Source organism: Lactuca sativa, chromosome 1 (assembly GCF_002870075.4).
Source record: "Lactuca sativa cultivar Salinas chromosome 1, Lsat_Salinas_v11, whole genome shotgun sequence".
NCBI classification, from domain to species: Eukaryota; Viridiplantae; Streptophyta; class Magnoliopsida; order Asterales; family Asteraceae; genus Lactuca; species Lactuca sativa.
In genome coordinates, this window is record NC_056623.2 from 53,716,242 (window position 1) to 53,733,545 (window position 17,304).

Consider the following 17,304-nt stretch of genomic DNA (forward strand, 5'->3'; position numbering starts at 1 on the left):
AGAAGTAACAAATTGAGTCAATCTCTATGGATACGATCCCTTTACCATATACACTATTTTAGTGTACAAGATTTAGGGTTATTTATTTTTCCGGCCTCGACAACCACCAAGTAAATATGGGGTTGGTTATCCGTTTTCCCTCAGGGATATATGTATGCTGAGTAAGACAGCATGAGAACACTTGGCTCGAGTTATTGGCATGGTTCTTATTTGGTTTGTAGCCTTAAATTGGAACGAGAGTTCTACTCAATATCCTAGTCTTTTTTTGTGTGCGACCATATTTTTGCTTGATTTTTCATTGGTAGCAGCCTATACTGTGAAAGGAATTGTGTGTGATAGAAAGGTATGACCTGTATTGTGTTTGGTTAGCGTTGAGAGGGATATTGATTGGGTCCCTGTAATTCAGTGGATTGATGGTTGGGTATCTTTAGGACCATGTGGTGCTGGTCGTGAGTCTTCAGGCTAGGGATGGGATGAAGGCAAGAGTGACATAGTACCATGAGCTTATCGTTTAGTGGTTAAAAGGTGTCATGATGTATCATGAACAAGTGGTTGTATTATTCATATGGGTGACACCCGGTAGCCACTTGTTTGAGACACTTAGGTATCGGATCGTTAGTTTTCTTGGCATATTGGGTGTTAGTTCATTGTGGGTGTCGAGAGACTCAATGAACAATTGGTTTGGATCATGTTGTTGGGAGTAATAGTTGTGCGTCAGAAGTCTTTTGAGGAGTGTTTGCATTATGAACCCCGTTTGCTTGTGGGTTGTTTATTAGGAGTTTGGTTACCAATGTTGCGCATTGGTTATGGAATCTTGAGTCATGAACTTTGTTGTGAATGTATTGTTTGATTTTTCAGGTGGAGGTACACTTGAGCTGATAAGGGATTTGGATGCGATGTGAGATTTTTGTTTTTGAATTGAAAATAACAAAAAATAAGAAAATCTTTTTGGTATTTTTGTTTTTGAAAGAAAAATAACAAAATAAAAAAATCTTTTTGTTATTTTTGTTTTTGAAAAAGAAAAGAAAAAAAATCTTTTTTTTTAAATAACAAAAATAAAAAATAAGGAAAACAGGAATCAAGGTATCAGACAAGCGAAATGAAAAGTACCGACATATGGAGTTGAGGCTTTGAGTAACGAAGAAATGTCGGAATCATTCAGAGGAAAATCGAAAGCGAAGCGTGTCGAACGATGAACTGTAAACTGTAACATCTGGGCCATTCAACGATATGTCGATACAGTGCATTTTATAACGAAGTCCCATTTGGAACTGCATTAACATCAATCATGCCTAAGCATGACAAAATCCTTAGAAAAGTCTTTTCATCTAAAGGTTTAGTAAAGATATCTGCAAGTTGATCTATTGTCTTTACAAAATGAACTTCAATGTTGCCATCCTCAACATGATTTTTGATAAAGTGATAGCGAAGTGCGATGTGTTTGGTTTTCGAATGTTACATAGGATTATGGCAGATGCAAATAGCACTTTGTGAATCACAATACAAAAAATTTTTCTTCATCTTGATTGCGTAATCACACGATCGACTTTGAATCCAAATGATTTGAGAAGTGCAAGTTGTAGTAGCAGCATATTCTGCTTCTGCTGTGGAAATCGAAACACACATTTGTTTATTTGATTGCCAGCTAAAAAGCTTCCCATCCAAAAGTTGACATCCACCATTCATGCTTTTTCGATCTAGTTGACAACCTCCAAGATCCACATCAGAAAATACTTGTATGAAAAACCCTGTTTTCAAAGGATATCTTAATCCCAACGAAACTGTGCCTTTTAGATAGCGAAAGATATTATTGATAGCAGTAAGATGAGGTTCTCTAGGGTTCGACTGATACCTAGCACAATTGCACACAACAAACATAATATCAGGTCTACTTGCAGTTAAGTAAAGTAATGAACCAATCATGCTTATGTACTGTGTGACATCGACAACTGGCTTGTCAAACGAAGGACCAAGATGTGTGCCAACAGCCATAGGTACTCTTAATTGCAAACTATTCATCATGCCAAAATTCTCAAGCAGATTGTGAGAATACTTCTCGTGATTGATAAAAATTCCTTCTGTGCTTTGACGAATGTTTAACCCCAAAAAGTTGTTGATCTTCCCCATCATACTCATCTTAAATTGGCTTTTCATCATATTTTCAAACTCATTCGACAAATTAGGATCAACAGAGCCAAAAATAATATCATCAACATAAATTTGAACAAGCATGAGATGATTCCCAACTTTCTTTCGAAAGAGAGTGGGATCAACATATACTTGTTTAAATTTCGATGATTTTAATAAATTAGTAAGTGTGACATACCATGCTCTTGGTGCTTGTTTAAGACCACAAACAACCTTATCTAAAACATAACAATGTTCAGAATATTGAGTACTTTCGAATCCTGGTGGCTGTTCAACGTACACCGTTTCTTCCAAAAGACCATTGAGAAATGCACACTTAACATCCATTTGATAAACCACAAAATCCTTGTGTGTTTCATAGGGTAAAAAGATTCGAATAGCCTTGAGTCTTTCGACAGGGGCAAAGGTTTCTTCATAATCTATACCATCTTGTTGCGAATACCCTTTAACAACTAGCCTAACTTTATTTCGCACTATGTTACCTTATTTACCAGTTTTATTTTTGAAAATCCATTTTAAGCCAATAACTGATATGTCCTGAGGTTTTAGAACAAGACTCCAAACTTTCTTTCTTTTGAACTCTGCCAATTCAGATTGCATAGAAAAAATCCAATCAGGATCTTCCATTGCAACCTTGACTTTCTTCGGTTCGATTTTCGAAAGAAAAACATTGAACATACAAAATTATTGACGAACATGAAGTACCTCATGTTGGATTAGGTGTCTAAGCTCATAACTATAATTGGTATGAACTTGACCCAATAGTAGCATGATCCATTTTGGGTTGCCTTCACCGAAGCAATTTGATAGGATTATTTGAGAAAAAGGTTATTTGTGATTTATTAATATATTACAACAATAATATATTAATTGAGAAATCATATTATTTAATTGGTATTGATCAAGAATTAATTTAGCGATCAAAAGAGGCTAATTAAATTAACGGGGGTTGATTATGTGAATCAGTGATACATATAGTTTGGGCTAATGATCCATGATCAATTAGTAATGGACTAAGCTTATGTGAGAGTCCATGAAGTGTTAGTCCAAATGAATTATTGGATCAAAAGCCTAAGTGTATGGATTAGGGTTTTCAAATGACCTTTGGAATTCTACACTATATATGTAACCCCCTAAGCCCTAAAATTAAACATGTGAGTTTCAAGATGAACCCTAACTGATCTTGGTGCCTCCTAACCTCTCTCTCATTATCCTCAATTTGCTTATGGTGTTTGTGACACATTTGAGGCATCACACTTAAGGTGCTAAGCTCTTGAAAAGCCAACTTCTACAAACCACAACAAGAGGTAATCATCTAACTAGTTTTATGATTCAAATATCAAATTTGTATGCTAGTTAGGCTTCATGCTTTAGAAAAATGAAATTGCATGTATAATTAGAGAAAACTTAGATCCAAAGCATTAGGGGTTGTATGTGAACCATAGGGATGTTATAGTGCTCAAAACCCATCAGTGGTATCAGAGCCTAGGGTGTTTTCTGTTATATTGATGCAATTGTTTGATTTTCAAAGCTGAAAAAATGACATTTTTGGCCACTTACGGCTGGACTCGTCGAGTCCCATAAGGGAATTCTGCAAGTTGGATGATATTGATGCAATTGTTTGATTTTCTAATAAGGTAATGATTATCCTCATCCAAATTGAATAATGGTTTTCAAATTTAAGATAATTATTTGATTTTGTGAAATGTTAATTATTTGTAGAATTTGATTTGAATCATCTTGCTATGTGAAATTAGATTAAGTCAATTTTATGATATAGTTAATTATATGATTAATTTAATTGTTGTCAAAATTGATCCAAGAGAGTTTTGAAAGGTTTAAAAACTATCTCTCATGTTTTGGAATTTGATAAGTCTCATTTATGGAACTTTAAATTCTAAGTTATGGAATTCAAAAGATTTTGAAGAGTTTCAAAACTTGCCCTCAAGTTTTAGAACTTGAAAAGTCTCATTTATGAAACATTAAAATTCCAAAATGCCTAGTAATTTGAAAATGTTCAAAAAAAATTGCACCTCTTGGTTTTGTAACTTAATATTTAATTAAATGACCTTAATTTTGAAATCTTAAGTTTAGAACCTTGATGTTTTTGAATAGTTCAAATTACACCTTTATGGATTTTATTAAATTAATTAAATGTTTAATTAAAAGAGAAAATTAATAAATCCATAATCATATGGTTTAAATTTAAATAAACTAAAATTATAATTTATTAATAAATTAAACCACCAAGTATTTTAAATGTTTAAAATAAACCATTATACTATATAAAATTAAAAGTCTAATATATTATATATGTATAAGTTAAAAGTCAGTCTTACCGTTAGTAGGCCTCATTCACGAAGTTGGTCTATAAGGGGTGTTTAAGGAAACGGATTGTAAAATGACCGCCATTAGGTATACACTCTTACCCACCGCACCCTTGACCGGTGGAGGGTCGTTAGCCGAACGGGTAGGATAGGACACAAACTTTCATTATTAAGCATCGCACACAGGGTGAAAATCAGCCGATTTTCAAAAATTCCTAACTTTCGCATACGAACTCCGTTTTAGACGTTCTTTATATCCACGCATAGGTAAAAACAAGATCTACAACTTTCATTTAGACTCCATCGGCTAATTATCGACCGATCTTAAATTTAACAGTAGGAGGAGATTAAACTGCTAAATGACCGCGAAGAATTCGTAACTCCTTCATACGGAATCCGTTTTTGTCTATCTTTTTACCGTTGAGTTCCTATTAATGAGATATTCATCTCTCATTAAGGTTGCGTAAGCCAAAAACCGCTCGAACTAAAATTCAAGTTTCGGGCCGTGCACTGCTATGCCAAATCTTAGAAAAATCATAACTTCCTCATACGAAGTCAGATTTGGGCGTTTTTTTTATATGTTCTCGGTTTAATGTATACTAAAACTTTTGTTTATATCACTAAGGCTAAAAAGTCCTCTATCTTAAATTCACTATTTACGTCTCCCGGTGCCGTGCTAGTTTTGCCGAAAAACTTCGACGGGACATAACTTCTTCGTTATAACTCAGATTTCGGCGTTTTTTATATGTACGGAACCCTTGAGACATATTCTACAACTTGGTTAATATTATTTATTCTAAATAATCATTTGTCAAAAAGTCGTTTTCTACCCCTATTATCTCTAAATTGACTAGCCCGGATCTATGGGCGTTACAATTATCTCCCCATTAAGATGATTACGTCCCAGAATCATCAACGAAACAGGGCTCACATGATGACTCCATACGTTATCTCTTCATCCTAAGTAATAACCGTAACTTTGATGTTTCTTTGAACGAGTATCTAACTCTAAGACTTCCTGACTGCAGGCGGTGCCCGATCTTGGACCCGCTCTCTATCTCATGTTAGACATTCAGTCATGATCTTCATGTCACGATCTTGACCTTTATTGGAGACTCCTTTAACAAACTTGAGATAAGTTTCTTCCTTCGATTATCATAATAGACCGATGAGTCATGTTCTAATGACCTCTCATCGTATGATGCATTGCTTGGACTTAGGTCTTTTAGAGTCAAATTCTAGGACAAACTATACCTTCCTTCATGTTCTAATCACGTCTTAAAAGGTAGTATTTCTAGAAACCGTCTCGATACTTCTACTGATCGCTTTGATTAATCCTTCCGGCTTAAGTCGGGTGCTACATCGAACTTGGTTCTCTGAACCACATAACATACTTATTGTAGTCGGACTCAATTCGATATGACCACTAGGGTCGGAATAACAATCATCTTCTGAGTCTTTACCGAAACAATGGTAACAACATATTTGAATAAAGCGGTATCAATTATTAGCTTCTTGGTAACCTTGTGATTTTCCCTGATCCAAGCATGAGTCCTATGCTTCTGGTAGTATATGCATCTACTACCTTTCACACCTACTCATACTCGCCCCAAGTATTGTCTCACAGTTTTCCAAGTCACCATATAGGAAAATCACATAACAGTTTAACACATCAGATAACAAAACGAATGCTTTATTATTTCTTGAAACTATTACATAGGTGTTCAAGTTCACCCTAGACTATGCCTCTAATAGGCTACATCATACGATACTATGGCTACTGCATAACTTGATCTTCGGATATGAAGTCTTCATCCTTGATTCCTCGCGTGGTTTTCTGCTTCGTCGAGGATCATGTGAAATGCCCTTGGCCTTGGTGGCGTGTTTGGCCTTGCTGCTTCATTCTTCTTTGGGCAATTCTTTGAAAGATGCCCCCTTCTTTAAATTCATAACACAACCTCTTGTTGGATGTACACTCATTGGCGTAATACCCAGACTTTCCACACTTGAAACATGTCACCTCTTCGCTGTATTTTCTAAAGTGTTTCTTCTTCCATTTATCACACCATCTTGCTTTACCTCCTCCTCCAGGATTTGAGAAATTTCTCTCCTTGTTGGACCTTGAAGATCCTTCAAACTTCCACTTTTCTCCTACCTTATCTTTTTCTAGACCCTTTTCTCTTATTTGGGTCTCTACGTTCTTAGCTGCCCTAACAGCTGTTTTCAAGGTAGTTTCCATTTTGACCATTGGGCCAAAGTTAGTGGGCAATCCGTTAGCAAACCTATCAATCATGGAGAGTTCAGTAGGAACCAAGTAGGGAAACAGCTTCATCCTCTCGGTGAATGCGTCGACGTACTCATCAACACTCATCTTCCCTTTCTTCAGGTTCTGAAACTTGTTGTTTAGGTCTATCAGATCTATCTCTGAGCAGTACTGCATTTTCAACTGTTCTAAGAACTCTTCCCATGACATCCTTAAGGCTTCTCCTCGTGGCATCGTATCTGCCAATAGCTTCCACCAGCTCAAGACTCTAGTTTTCAGTTGTCTTATAGCGAAGACGGTCTTCTGTTTCTCGCTACAGTCGCAGCTCTCAAACACCATCTCCATCTCGGAGGTCCAATCCATAATCTCAACAGGCTTTGGGTTTCCTGAGAGACTTGGTGGTTTCGCACCCAAGAAATTCTTGTACATTCGCCCATCCTTGTCGTTTCTCCTCTCCGGGCCATCCCTTCATTCACCTTGAGTCCCCACTTGACTCACTTGGCGGCTGTAGTTCCCTCCCTCCGATTTCTCGGGAATCAGCTCGGGTTGCTCAGTGGGCATAGTAGGTTCGTCCCTATTCAACATCCGCCTCATTTCTTCCCTTTGTTCAACTAACATAGTCCGAATCATGGCTTGTACTCCAGCCATGGTGACTTGCTCGGGTACATCTTCTACTACAACAGGTATTTGTTGAATCACCGAGGGTTGATTCCTATTCCCATTTGCATTCCCAGCTCCACTACGAGTTCTTTCCATTTTGATCTATACACCGAATAAGGTAAATCCAGATCTTAATTTAGGATTGACGTCTTAAATCATCCTTATTACTCCGAAACATTTATATGCTAGTTCTAATATCATAGTTAAACGCTTAGAATCCTAAACACATAAGGTTTCCAGATCCGGTCGGCAATAGACCATAGATCCGATCAAGCTCTAGCATAAAGTATAAAAAATCATTTAGCACATAAAAGCAATTTAGGCATCATTCCTAAAATAAGCTAGTGCTCACACCTCACAATCATCGCTTAGCATTCTAAGTTTAAGTCTAGAAATAAATCCATATTCCAAGTTCGCTTAAACTAATGCTCTGATACCAACTGTGACATCCCCATTTTTCACGTCCAGAAAAGACCGATTTTGTTTATGCTTTGTAAAAATCAGAGTACTTCTTTTCATAAAAATTTTGCGGAATTTGTTCCCAGAAAAACACGATAAATACGTTATCAAAACATTTTCGAAGAAACGTATTTTATTCATTTTGAAACGTTTGGAATGTCATCGTCAATATAGAAACATAAGCATAAATGGAACTTACATTTATTTACACTAGTGATCTACATCTCTTTAATTTCTCAGTTTAATGTGACTTCATATCAACACTTGTGATATAAATAAACTGAGTGGGTCAGGTTGGGAAACCTGCTGAGTACATAGGGTTTTCAACCCACAATAATATAATTATTATGTTTAAACAATCAAACAATCAACCCAATTACCCATCCCCATTATCTTCTTTAGTCTTAAGGATCTACCCTAAGAATCAGTTATTCCTCGTTTATTTATTCCTAAGGATCATCCTAAGGAATCGGCACGAAGTCCATCGTTACCAAGGCTTATAGATTATAACTGGTGAACACATAGTCCAAGACATCTGGTAATCACTTAGTTCAAAAGTAACTAGTGAACACACTTAGTTCAAAATACCTAGTGAACACACTTAGTTCAAAATACCTAGTGAACACACTCAGTTCAAAAATACCTAATGAACACCTAGTTCAAAAACACCTACATGTTACGAGCCTGCTAGCGTTCCACTGGACTGTCTGGTATCGTCCATGGTCGCCATCTATACTCCACTAGATGATTGGATCACTGTCAACATTGATGTCTTTCATCGTGTTATCACACAACAACTATTTTATCTACCCATGTTTTACCCAACACATTTTGTAGATATAAAATACATATACAGTTTAAATCATTTAAAACATGTATAAAACCGTTCATTCAGCATAGATAGCAATTATACAGATAATATTCACACATAGCACGTAGTTCATATAAAATACTTCATATCTATGTGTAAGAAGAAAGTAACTATGCACTTACCTGATAAGGTGATGACTCGGTACTCAAACAGCATTGCGTTACTGTTAAAACAATTTCTCTCGGACAAAACCTAGTATCATTACCACTAGAGTTTAGTCTGACGTTAACCGCGACTAATTAATAGTCTAGATATTATTACTATTATATAAGCGTTAAGAAACACTCTTATATAACTCATAATAATAGCCCAAATACTCATTATACGTTCCTAATAACATTACTATATTAAACCATAAGCTATACTAAAGATAAGGTAGGCATAGCTCACTTACAACGGGTTTTTCTCAAAACCGGGCGCCGCTGGAGCAGCGTTCCCGAGCCGAAAGGCTCTTCTTCTTGGAGCCGTTGAGCACTCCGGGGCTTCCGCCTCATGCTAGGGAGGTTCCCTAGGCTTTTCGGGGGGTTTCGGGGGCTAGAGAGAAGTTCTAGAGAGAGAGAAAGGGAAGTTATGGGAGGTGTGAGGAGTGAATGGAGGCCTCACCACTTATTTATAGGGGCTGGAGGAAGGTTCACATCGTGAATTTTTAATATTCACGTTGTGAGACAGGCTGGCTACAGCCAGGCGCAGCCTGGTGTTGACACGTGGCAACGCACATAGGGTGGAAATTAGCCGATTTTCAAAAATTCATAACTTTCACATACGAACTCTGTTTTCGACATTCTTTATATCCACGCGTAGGTAAAAACAAGATCTACAACTTTCATTTAGACTCCGTCGGCTAATTCTCGTCCAATCTTTAATTTAATAGTAGGAGGAGATTAGACTGCTAAATGACTGCGAAGAATTCATAACTCCTTCATACAGAACCCGTTTTCGTCTATCTTTTTACCGTTGAGTTCCTATTAATGAGATCTTCATCTCTCATTAAGGTTTCATAAGCCAAAAACCGCTCGAACTAAAATTCGAGTTTCGGGCCGTGCACTGCTATGCCAAATCTTAGAAAAATCATAAATTCCTCATACGAAGTCAGATTTGGGCGTTCTTTTTTTTTTTTTTTGTATGTTCTCGGTTTAATGTATACTACAACTGTTGTTTAGATCACTAAGGCTAAAGTGTCCTCTATCTTAAATTCACTATTTACGTCTCCCGGTGCCGTGTCGGTTTTGCCGAAAAACTTCGACGGGCCATAACTTCTTCGCTATAACTCAGATTTCGGCGTTCTTTATATGTACGGAACCCTTGAGACATATTCTACAACTTGGTTAATATTGTTTATTCTAAATAATCATTTGTCGAAAAGTCATTTTCTACTCCTATTATCTCTAAATTGACTAGCCCGGATCTACGGGCGTTACAGAGAGAGAGAGAGAGAGAGAGAGAGAGAGAGAGAGAGTTAGGTTCGTATATAATCATCAAATATTGTGTGAGTGTATGACTAACTCTAGACCAATAATTTGATAACGGTATAATAGGAATTTTAACATTAAATACTTATGGTAAAATTAATAATTAATTATCCTATAAAATTTGCATATCAGTTTCATATCATAAATTAATACCACTAGCAATCATCGTTTTATCCGACCCCATCGTCATCAGACTCAGACCATTCCTCCGTTCGTAGAATTAAGCAGTACTATCTTTCGCACTTTCAACTATCTTCAATGACTACAACCAATGGAGTTTGGTACGAGCTATCTCTACCTCTGATTTTCTTTCTTTCTGATTTTTGGAATTTAGTGAACTCTAGTTCAGCCTTTAATGTGCGATTGCACACTCAAAAATTCTAAATTTTTGTTTATTCTACTAGAATCTAAGGCACTCTGCAACAAAAAATCATTTTAGATATACAAAATCTAGTTTCTGCATCGAATTTTGGTTAATCGGATGTTTAATTTTAGTTCATCACACTAATATATGTTGTTCTATAACAAATTAAAGTTAATCTATTGTTTTGGATATAATGATGGAACATTGGAGTAAGTCCTTAAGAGATATGGTTAAGTGTATGTGTGATCTGGGATCCTATTTGATGCAAATCGAATAGAATGATCACTTGCATAATTATCAAAGCTTAGATCCTTGTTAATTTGTGTATTCAGGTCCATAGTTGTATACTAAAATATAATGTGGTTGAATTTATATTTTAGATTATAAAACTAAAAACAATGATCTTTCATCCTTGTGTTTTCATTCCGATTTCATGAGAAATCAAGGTTCAGTAAATCTTTAGAGATTTTTTTGGAAGTTTGTAAATTTCCTCATTCTATTTCCCATGTTCTACCTGATATGTCCTACTGGTATGTCCAACATGCCCTACCATTGGAGACAATTAATATAACAAACCCATAAACTAAGAGAATTTATTTTAAGTTTATGTCTGTTGTCAATTTGGTTAATGATTGCAAACCCAATTTGTATTTGGGTGAAAGATTGGACAATTACATCTTCACTGTGATCCTATTCCTATCTCAAAAATTAACGTCTCTGATCATATAATTCTTTTTTTGGGGATTGAACTATATAGGCGAATTTCTCAATTTCACTCATGTGCATTTTGTTTGATTTTATTGAGCAATATCGGTGAGTTCTTCGGTTCATTTGTTCTTAATTTTGTAAACATGACTTATTCTTTACGGATTAGTCAGATACTAACTATTTCATTGTTAAATTTATGAAAGAATAGGATTTGAAATCATATATTCTACAAGAATGTATATGTTTGTTTTGTCTATATATTCACCAAGAATGTTTTTTTCTTTATTTTGTTTTATGAATAAGATGATAAATTTTTAAAGAATGTATATGCAATTTTTTCACATCATACAACAGAAAGTTGTTATAATTGAAATTTTATGGTAATTAATATGAATACCATGTAAATTATTCTAAAAGAATTATGGTTGTAAAAATGGATTTTTTACTTAGTTTTATGTGATACTAATGATATTTGTTGTAATTGCAGTTGTCTTACAAGTAGCACCACCACAACAACTATAACTATACAAATTCAACTTGAGCAAGCGGATACACGATCCTATATGTATATAGATTTATGTAAAAAAATGTTTAGATAATCTTTTAAGAATATTGGTTTATGTAACTAGTTGATTATAATATTATAGTTTTAACTTAATAAATATGTTGCGTTCTAATAATAACAATTATATAACAATACATTTTTTAAGAATTCAATAAATAATTTTACATATTGGAATATATTTTAGATTTTTATGTTGTATTTGGAATAATAATTGTTCAAAAACACTTTATTCTTTAACAATTTATTGAGTACTGCTACATTGGTATTATGTAAGAATTGGTTATATGAGTATTGCGAAGAGATAGAAAATATAAAAAACTTTTGAAAAGTTAAACATAAATTTTATTATTTTCATATATGTCTGCTTTGCCTAAAAATGGGTGAAGTGTTAGTCTTTTTTGCTTATAATCCGTAAATTCTCTATATATTTATTAACCATTCTTACGATTATGCCCCTATAACTAATTAAATGCAATTATACAATACATGTTGGTCCATATAAATAATATGTACCTTAAAATCATATTATTTCATTATTTTATTCTAATGATCAGAATTTGATCACACGTTCACACAATATTTGTGATTCACACACTCACACACACACATATATATATATATATATATATATATATATATATATATATATATATATATATATATATATATATATATATATATATATATATATATATATATATATATATATATATATACACTAAAATGTCGGTCTAATTAAACACCACGTTATAACCAAAATAATTAAAAGAAATGGGACCCAACTAAAATTCCAATCACTTTGGATGGTGGATTACAACTCCTTTTTTGTACCTTAAGAATATGACACTCCTTGGTCAAGTTCCTTATGCCCATGTCATGTGATGCTTCAAGACCTAAAATGAAAACTATGTACCACCAACTTATTTAATAGGGTGCATATTCGTCGATTTTAATATAAGAAGATTGATAATGATACGAGTAAATTATAATGTAAATTACAGTTTGAAGACTTATGATATATATTTTTATGTAAGTTTGGTTTTAGCTTTGAAATTTGATATTACTAATCTTTATGTCTTCTGTTAAATATGTATAAAATAAATAAAATGTCCATGTTTTTATCTTTTTTTAGTTTTATATTTTATTGATTTTTAGAATTATATACTTATATTAATAGTATGAACATCATATTGTTTCTATTGGACCATATATTTATTTTTATATATATATTTTTCTTTTTGGATTGGTATACATATTGTTCTCCGTCCCACCTCTTACTAACAACATATATCCCTCCGCCTCTCCTCTCTTATCAGCTCTTCTGTCTATAAGCCACTTGCCCTTCTCTCTTAACCCACCGATTTCCTTCTCCAATAGTATTGCTCAACACACCACCGTGTCACAGGATGATTCTTTTAGACTAGTCAATACCGTGTGCCACTTAGTGCTTCTCCGACTAAGTCAGACTAACTTCAACGATCTAGATGTACTAACGAACCTAGGAAGCAAGAGTTACGACAATGGACACTTCAATAAAGCTTCTATTATATAACTCAACTTCTTTACAAGGCAACTTCTTGATGGTTTGGACAAATGAGTCCTCCCCCTTATTTATAGGAACCTTACACCTCAAATGGAAGATTCTAGGTCCCGATCATTCATGACTAATCTAGACTCTTCCTATTATATACATGGATTTTACAAGACTCTAGAATATGGTAGACTTGTATACGATGCTCTAGGAATCTCTAAATCGTCCCGACATTATCCAAATCGTTCTTGTATGATCTAGCGTGTTCTAGATCCTTCCAAAGTCTTCCGGGTCGTTCTAGCTTCGTCTAGCTTCCTCTTGATTATTCCAGATCGTTCTCCTTTGTTCCACGGACATCTACAATATTCTAGCATCTTCAAGGGTCTCGTAGATCATTACTGATCTTTTCGGAGACTTCTCAAGTATACTTGATTGTTCCGGAGTTCTCTAGACGATTGTAGAATTTTCCAGAAACTTGGTCCGTGACAACCGGCTGGCAAACCCTGTACAATCATCGGTCTCTTTCTTTGTCGGTCTACCCTTCTTCTACCAAACAACCTTCCATTTCCTTCCACCGATCCTATACGCTCCTCCAAACCCCCGCTCACTCCTCCATCGTCGATCGATTTAGGGTCAACTATCGAGGGGATGATTCTTCATGTCGTTGTTCTGCAAATCCAGGTATAACCACCTCCATCTCCTCCATTCCTGCTTCTACTTCCTTTTTTTCTCTTCTATCGGAAAGACAAGTGGGAGGGGTTAGAAACAATACCTGACCTATTTGTATCAAGAAGCATCAACCAGTTGGAATATCTCGCCATCCTTACCATCATGTCCACTTCTGCCAATTGAAGGTTTCGAATCAGATAATCACCATTGAAAACTTGGTTGACTGTTTCCTTTCGCCTCCTTCTTGCATCGTCTCTTAGATGCCGCCATCACCGGAGAATGATGAGTAGCCGACGACCTGATTCAGGAACGTTTCAGCCCTAATAATTTCTATTTCGATGGTTTGTCGACTTAGGTTTTTCACAATGATGTCATTTTCATTTTCATGATTTTCAATTTGGAAAATTCACGTGATTTCTTTTCAAACTTTGTAAGACGACGATGGACTTTGGTATGACGAATTTATTGAGTTTATTATCCCAACTACTAAAGTTTGTTATTAATATTCTTTGATTGATGTTTAACCTTTGGTTTTGTTTTCTTAATCTATTATAGTTTGTTATTAATATTCTTTGATTGATGTTTAACCTTTGATTTTGTTTTCCTAATCTGGGTTGCTAACAGAAGCTTTATGAGGCCAATTTGGTCACTCTTAATTCCGACCAATTTGGGTAAGTTCCCTAATCTATGTGAAATTGCATTCAAGGAAATTGGATATTTGGATACGGTCAAACTATTTATCTTTTTGTTTGTTGGTTGAAATTTTGATTTTGATTTGTGTTTGAATTTTTCGACTAGATCGGTGATTAATTTTTCAGAAGTAGATGACCATTTTTTATTAGTTTCGTTGCTACTGAATAATTTAATTGTTGGGTGACAGGTGCGATTTATGTATGCAGTTAAGGATGGATTTAGACATATGGTAGTGAGTTGCAAGACATTGATTCAATTTTGTTTATATATGGTAGTCTAAAGGTTGAATGCATGTTATATGTGGTTAATACTTCCTGCTTTCTACAATTAAAGTCCACAATTCAATTAACTTAGGTTAAGGGCATATATTATCTTTCTGTGGTTAATGAGGACATCGATTCTACTTTGATAGGACTATTGTTTGAGCATTGTCAGTTAACAAATATATGCTTTTTGACCTTTATATCATTCTGATTGGTAGATTTTTACCTGGTTGAACAACAGAAGGGGCAACAAAAGACAACGAATTTGTAGATTGAGAAATTAAAAGACAATTTGGTCATATTTTTACATATCTGTAACTTTTTTACAGGGTTATAAGGATTTCTCCATCTACAAATCGGTTGACTTTTGATGCCTCCCTTGCTGTTCAACACCTACGCTGCTTAGCAAATTATCTCTTGGACTCTTGGCTCTTTGAAGAAAGCATCACCAACAAGTCTCAAAATTTCTCTTCTCTCTGTAAGGATTCATCATGTCCTTCATTTTAAATATCACATTTCTAAACTAGATCATTCATTACTTACATTTAAAAAATAATTACAGTTTAAGAAACTCAGTTTTGGAATCTCCTGTGATATATGGGCAAACAACTTCAATGGTGTTTTAAATACAAATCTTCTATGGGATTAGCCAAAATAGATGTGAGATTGAAGCAGTTGACCCTATTTACCCCTGCCCGAGTTAAATTGATTTTTCTTATATATTTCTATTTGTGTCCCTTGTATATTATAAAATTTTTAAATCTTTTTTGGATTTCAGGTATGTTCTGATGTGTATTCGTTTCCTGTAGATGTATCCGCCTTCTTTTCTTAGTGTATTACTTGATGTATGTAATATATAAGGGCTAAATGCAGAAAATAACAACGATCTGTCACTTTCCTTGTGTTACAACTTACAACATATTATTTTCATTTATGTAATTTGCAGAGTTGAAGACAACATAACTTTCGTGCTCAGATCAATCCACAAATGGGTTGGAAACTATAACGTGTAATTAAAATTACGTCTGATTAGATACTATGTCTATTTCAATAAATAAATCAATAAAATATCTACTGTAGATTCCTATTTCAAATGTTTAATTGAAATCCGACCCCCACAATGCGGGGGATACTTCCCTAGTTATGATTAACAAACAAATAAATTTGCCCCCATGATCCTTTCACATGATATATGTCAACACCAACATCATGTTTATCTGGTATCGTATACCACCACAACTACTGGTCATTGTATACTATCACCACCACCCGTTTATACAATCACCACCGTATACCACCATCACCAACATCACTTTTAAACATAGGCAACTTAAATTTATATTAAGCCGGCTAGAACCTAAAACTAAAATGGACCAAAACCCTAAAAATTGATCTTGATCCCAGAGAAGGACAAGATTGGCAACGAGAGAAATATTGAAGATGGTTTTATGTCGGAGTGAGAGAGAGCAAGAAGGGGAGATATCAGTTCTCCTAGGTGGTAGAAATAGAGAAAGACAGATAATGGTCGCTTGTTCTATGTTAATAAACCCACCATTTTCATCAATGGTTTTGTTGGTAGAGGAAAGTGTGGGAGATAGATTTGTGGTCGGTTGTAGGCAAGAGATAGGAGAAGAGAGAATTCAAAAGTGAAGGTGGAGGTGAATTGTTAGAATTTTGGGATGTAAGAAAGACTTGGAATTCTGAGAATCATGTTGAACACTTTCAAATTGAAGTATTTAGATGGTACTCCTGAAATCATCAACTAGATAAGACTCAAAAATGAGAGAAAATATAAGAAGAGAATAAGAGGTTATGAATTCGTATCTTGTACCATAATATGATGACCAAAATTGGTTATAAACCATCTATGTCCAAAAACTGTGACCAAACAGTTTTCCATGTCTGAAAACTGTTAAAAACTGTGCCAAGGTTGTTTTAGCAACCAACAAAAGTGTCAAAAATTCTTTGCCCCTTGGACCTTGACAGGGGCTACCGCTGCTTGGACTCTGCTCCAAGGGGCACTGCCCCCAGACCCTCGTAACAGTGTACTTTTAACTAAAACAAACTTAAACAAATTTGCACTCCGCACCCCTAATGGGTTTTATATTTATCAAGGTAACATTGATCGAAAAATTAATCTCATTACATTGAAATAATATTAATGATATAAAATCACCAACATGAATGACAAAAAATCCACAGTGGAGGAGTAGCCGACGGTGGTTGGTCTCCGATTAGAGGAGAAATTTTGGTGGATTGCATTGGTGACCCGGTTGGTATTTTGCGGGACAACTGTAGCGTAAACCTTCAGGTC

General features: G+C 34.9%; 1 protein-coding gene across 1 annotated transcript; it reads right to left on the reverse strand.

Annotated features, from left to right (window-relative positions):
* Positions 1-1,455: 1,455 nt before the first annotated feature.
* LOC122195033 (secreted RxLR effector protein 161-like) lies at positions 1,456-2,136 on the reverse strand. The gene is made up of 2 exons (XM_042896497.1): positions 1,934-2,136; positions 1,456-1,852 (listed from the first exon to the last, which is right to left on the reverse strand). Exons 1-2 carry the CDS (start codon positions 2,134-2,136, stop codon positions 1,456-1,458), a joined length of 600 nt encoding a protein of 199 aa, XP_042752431.1.
* Between the last annotated feature and the right edge of the window lie 15,168 nt (positions 2,137-17,304).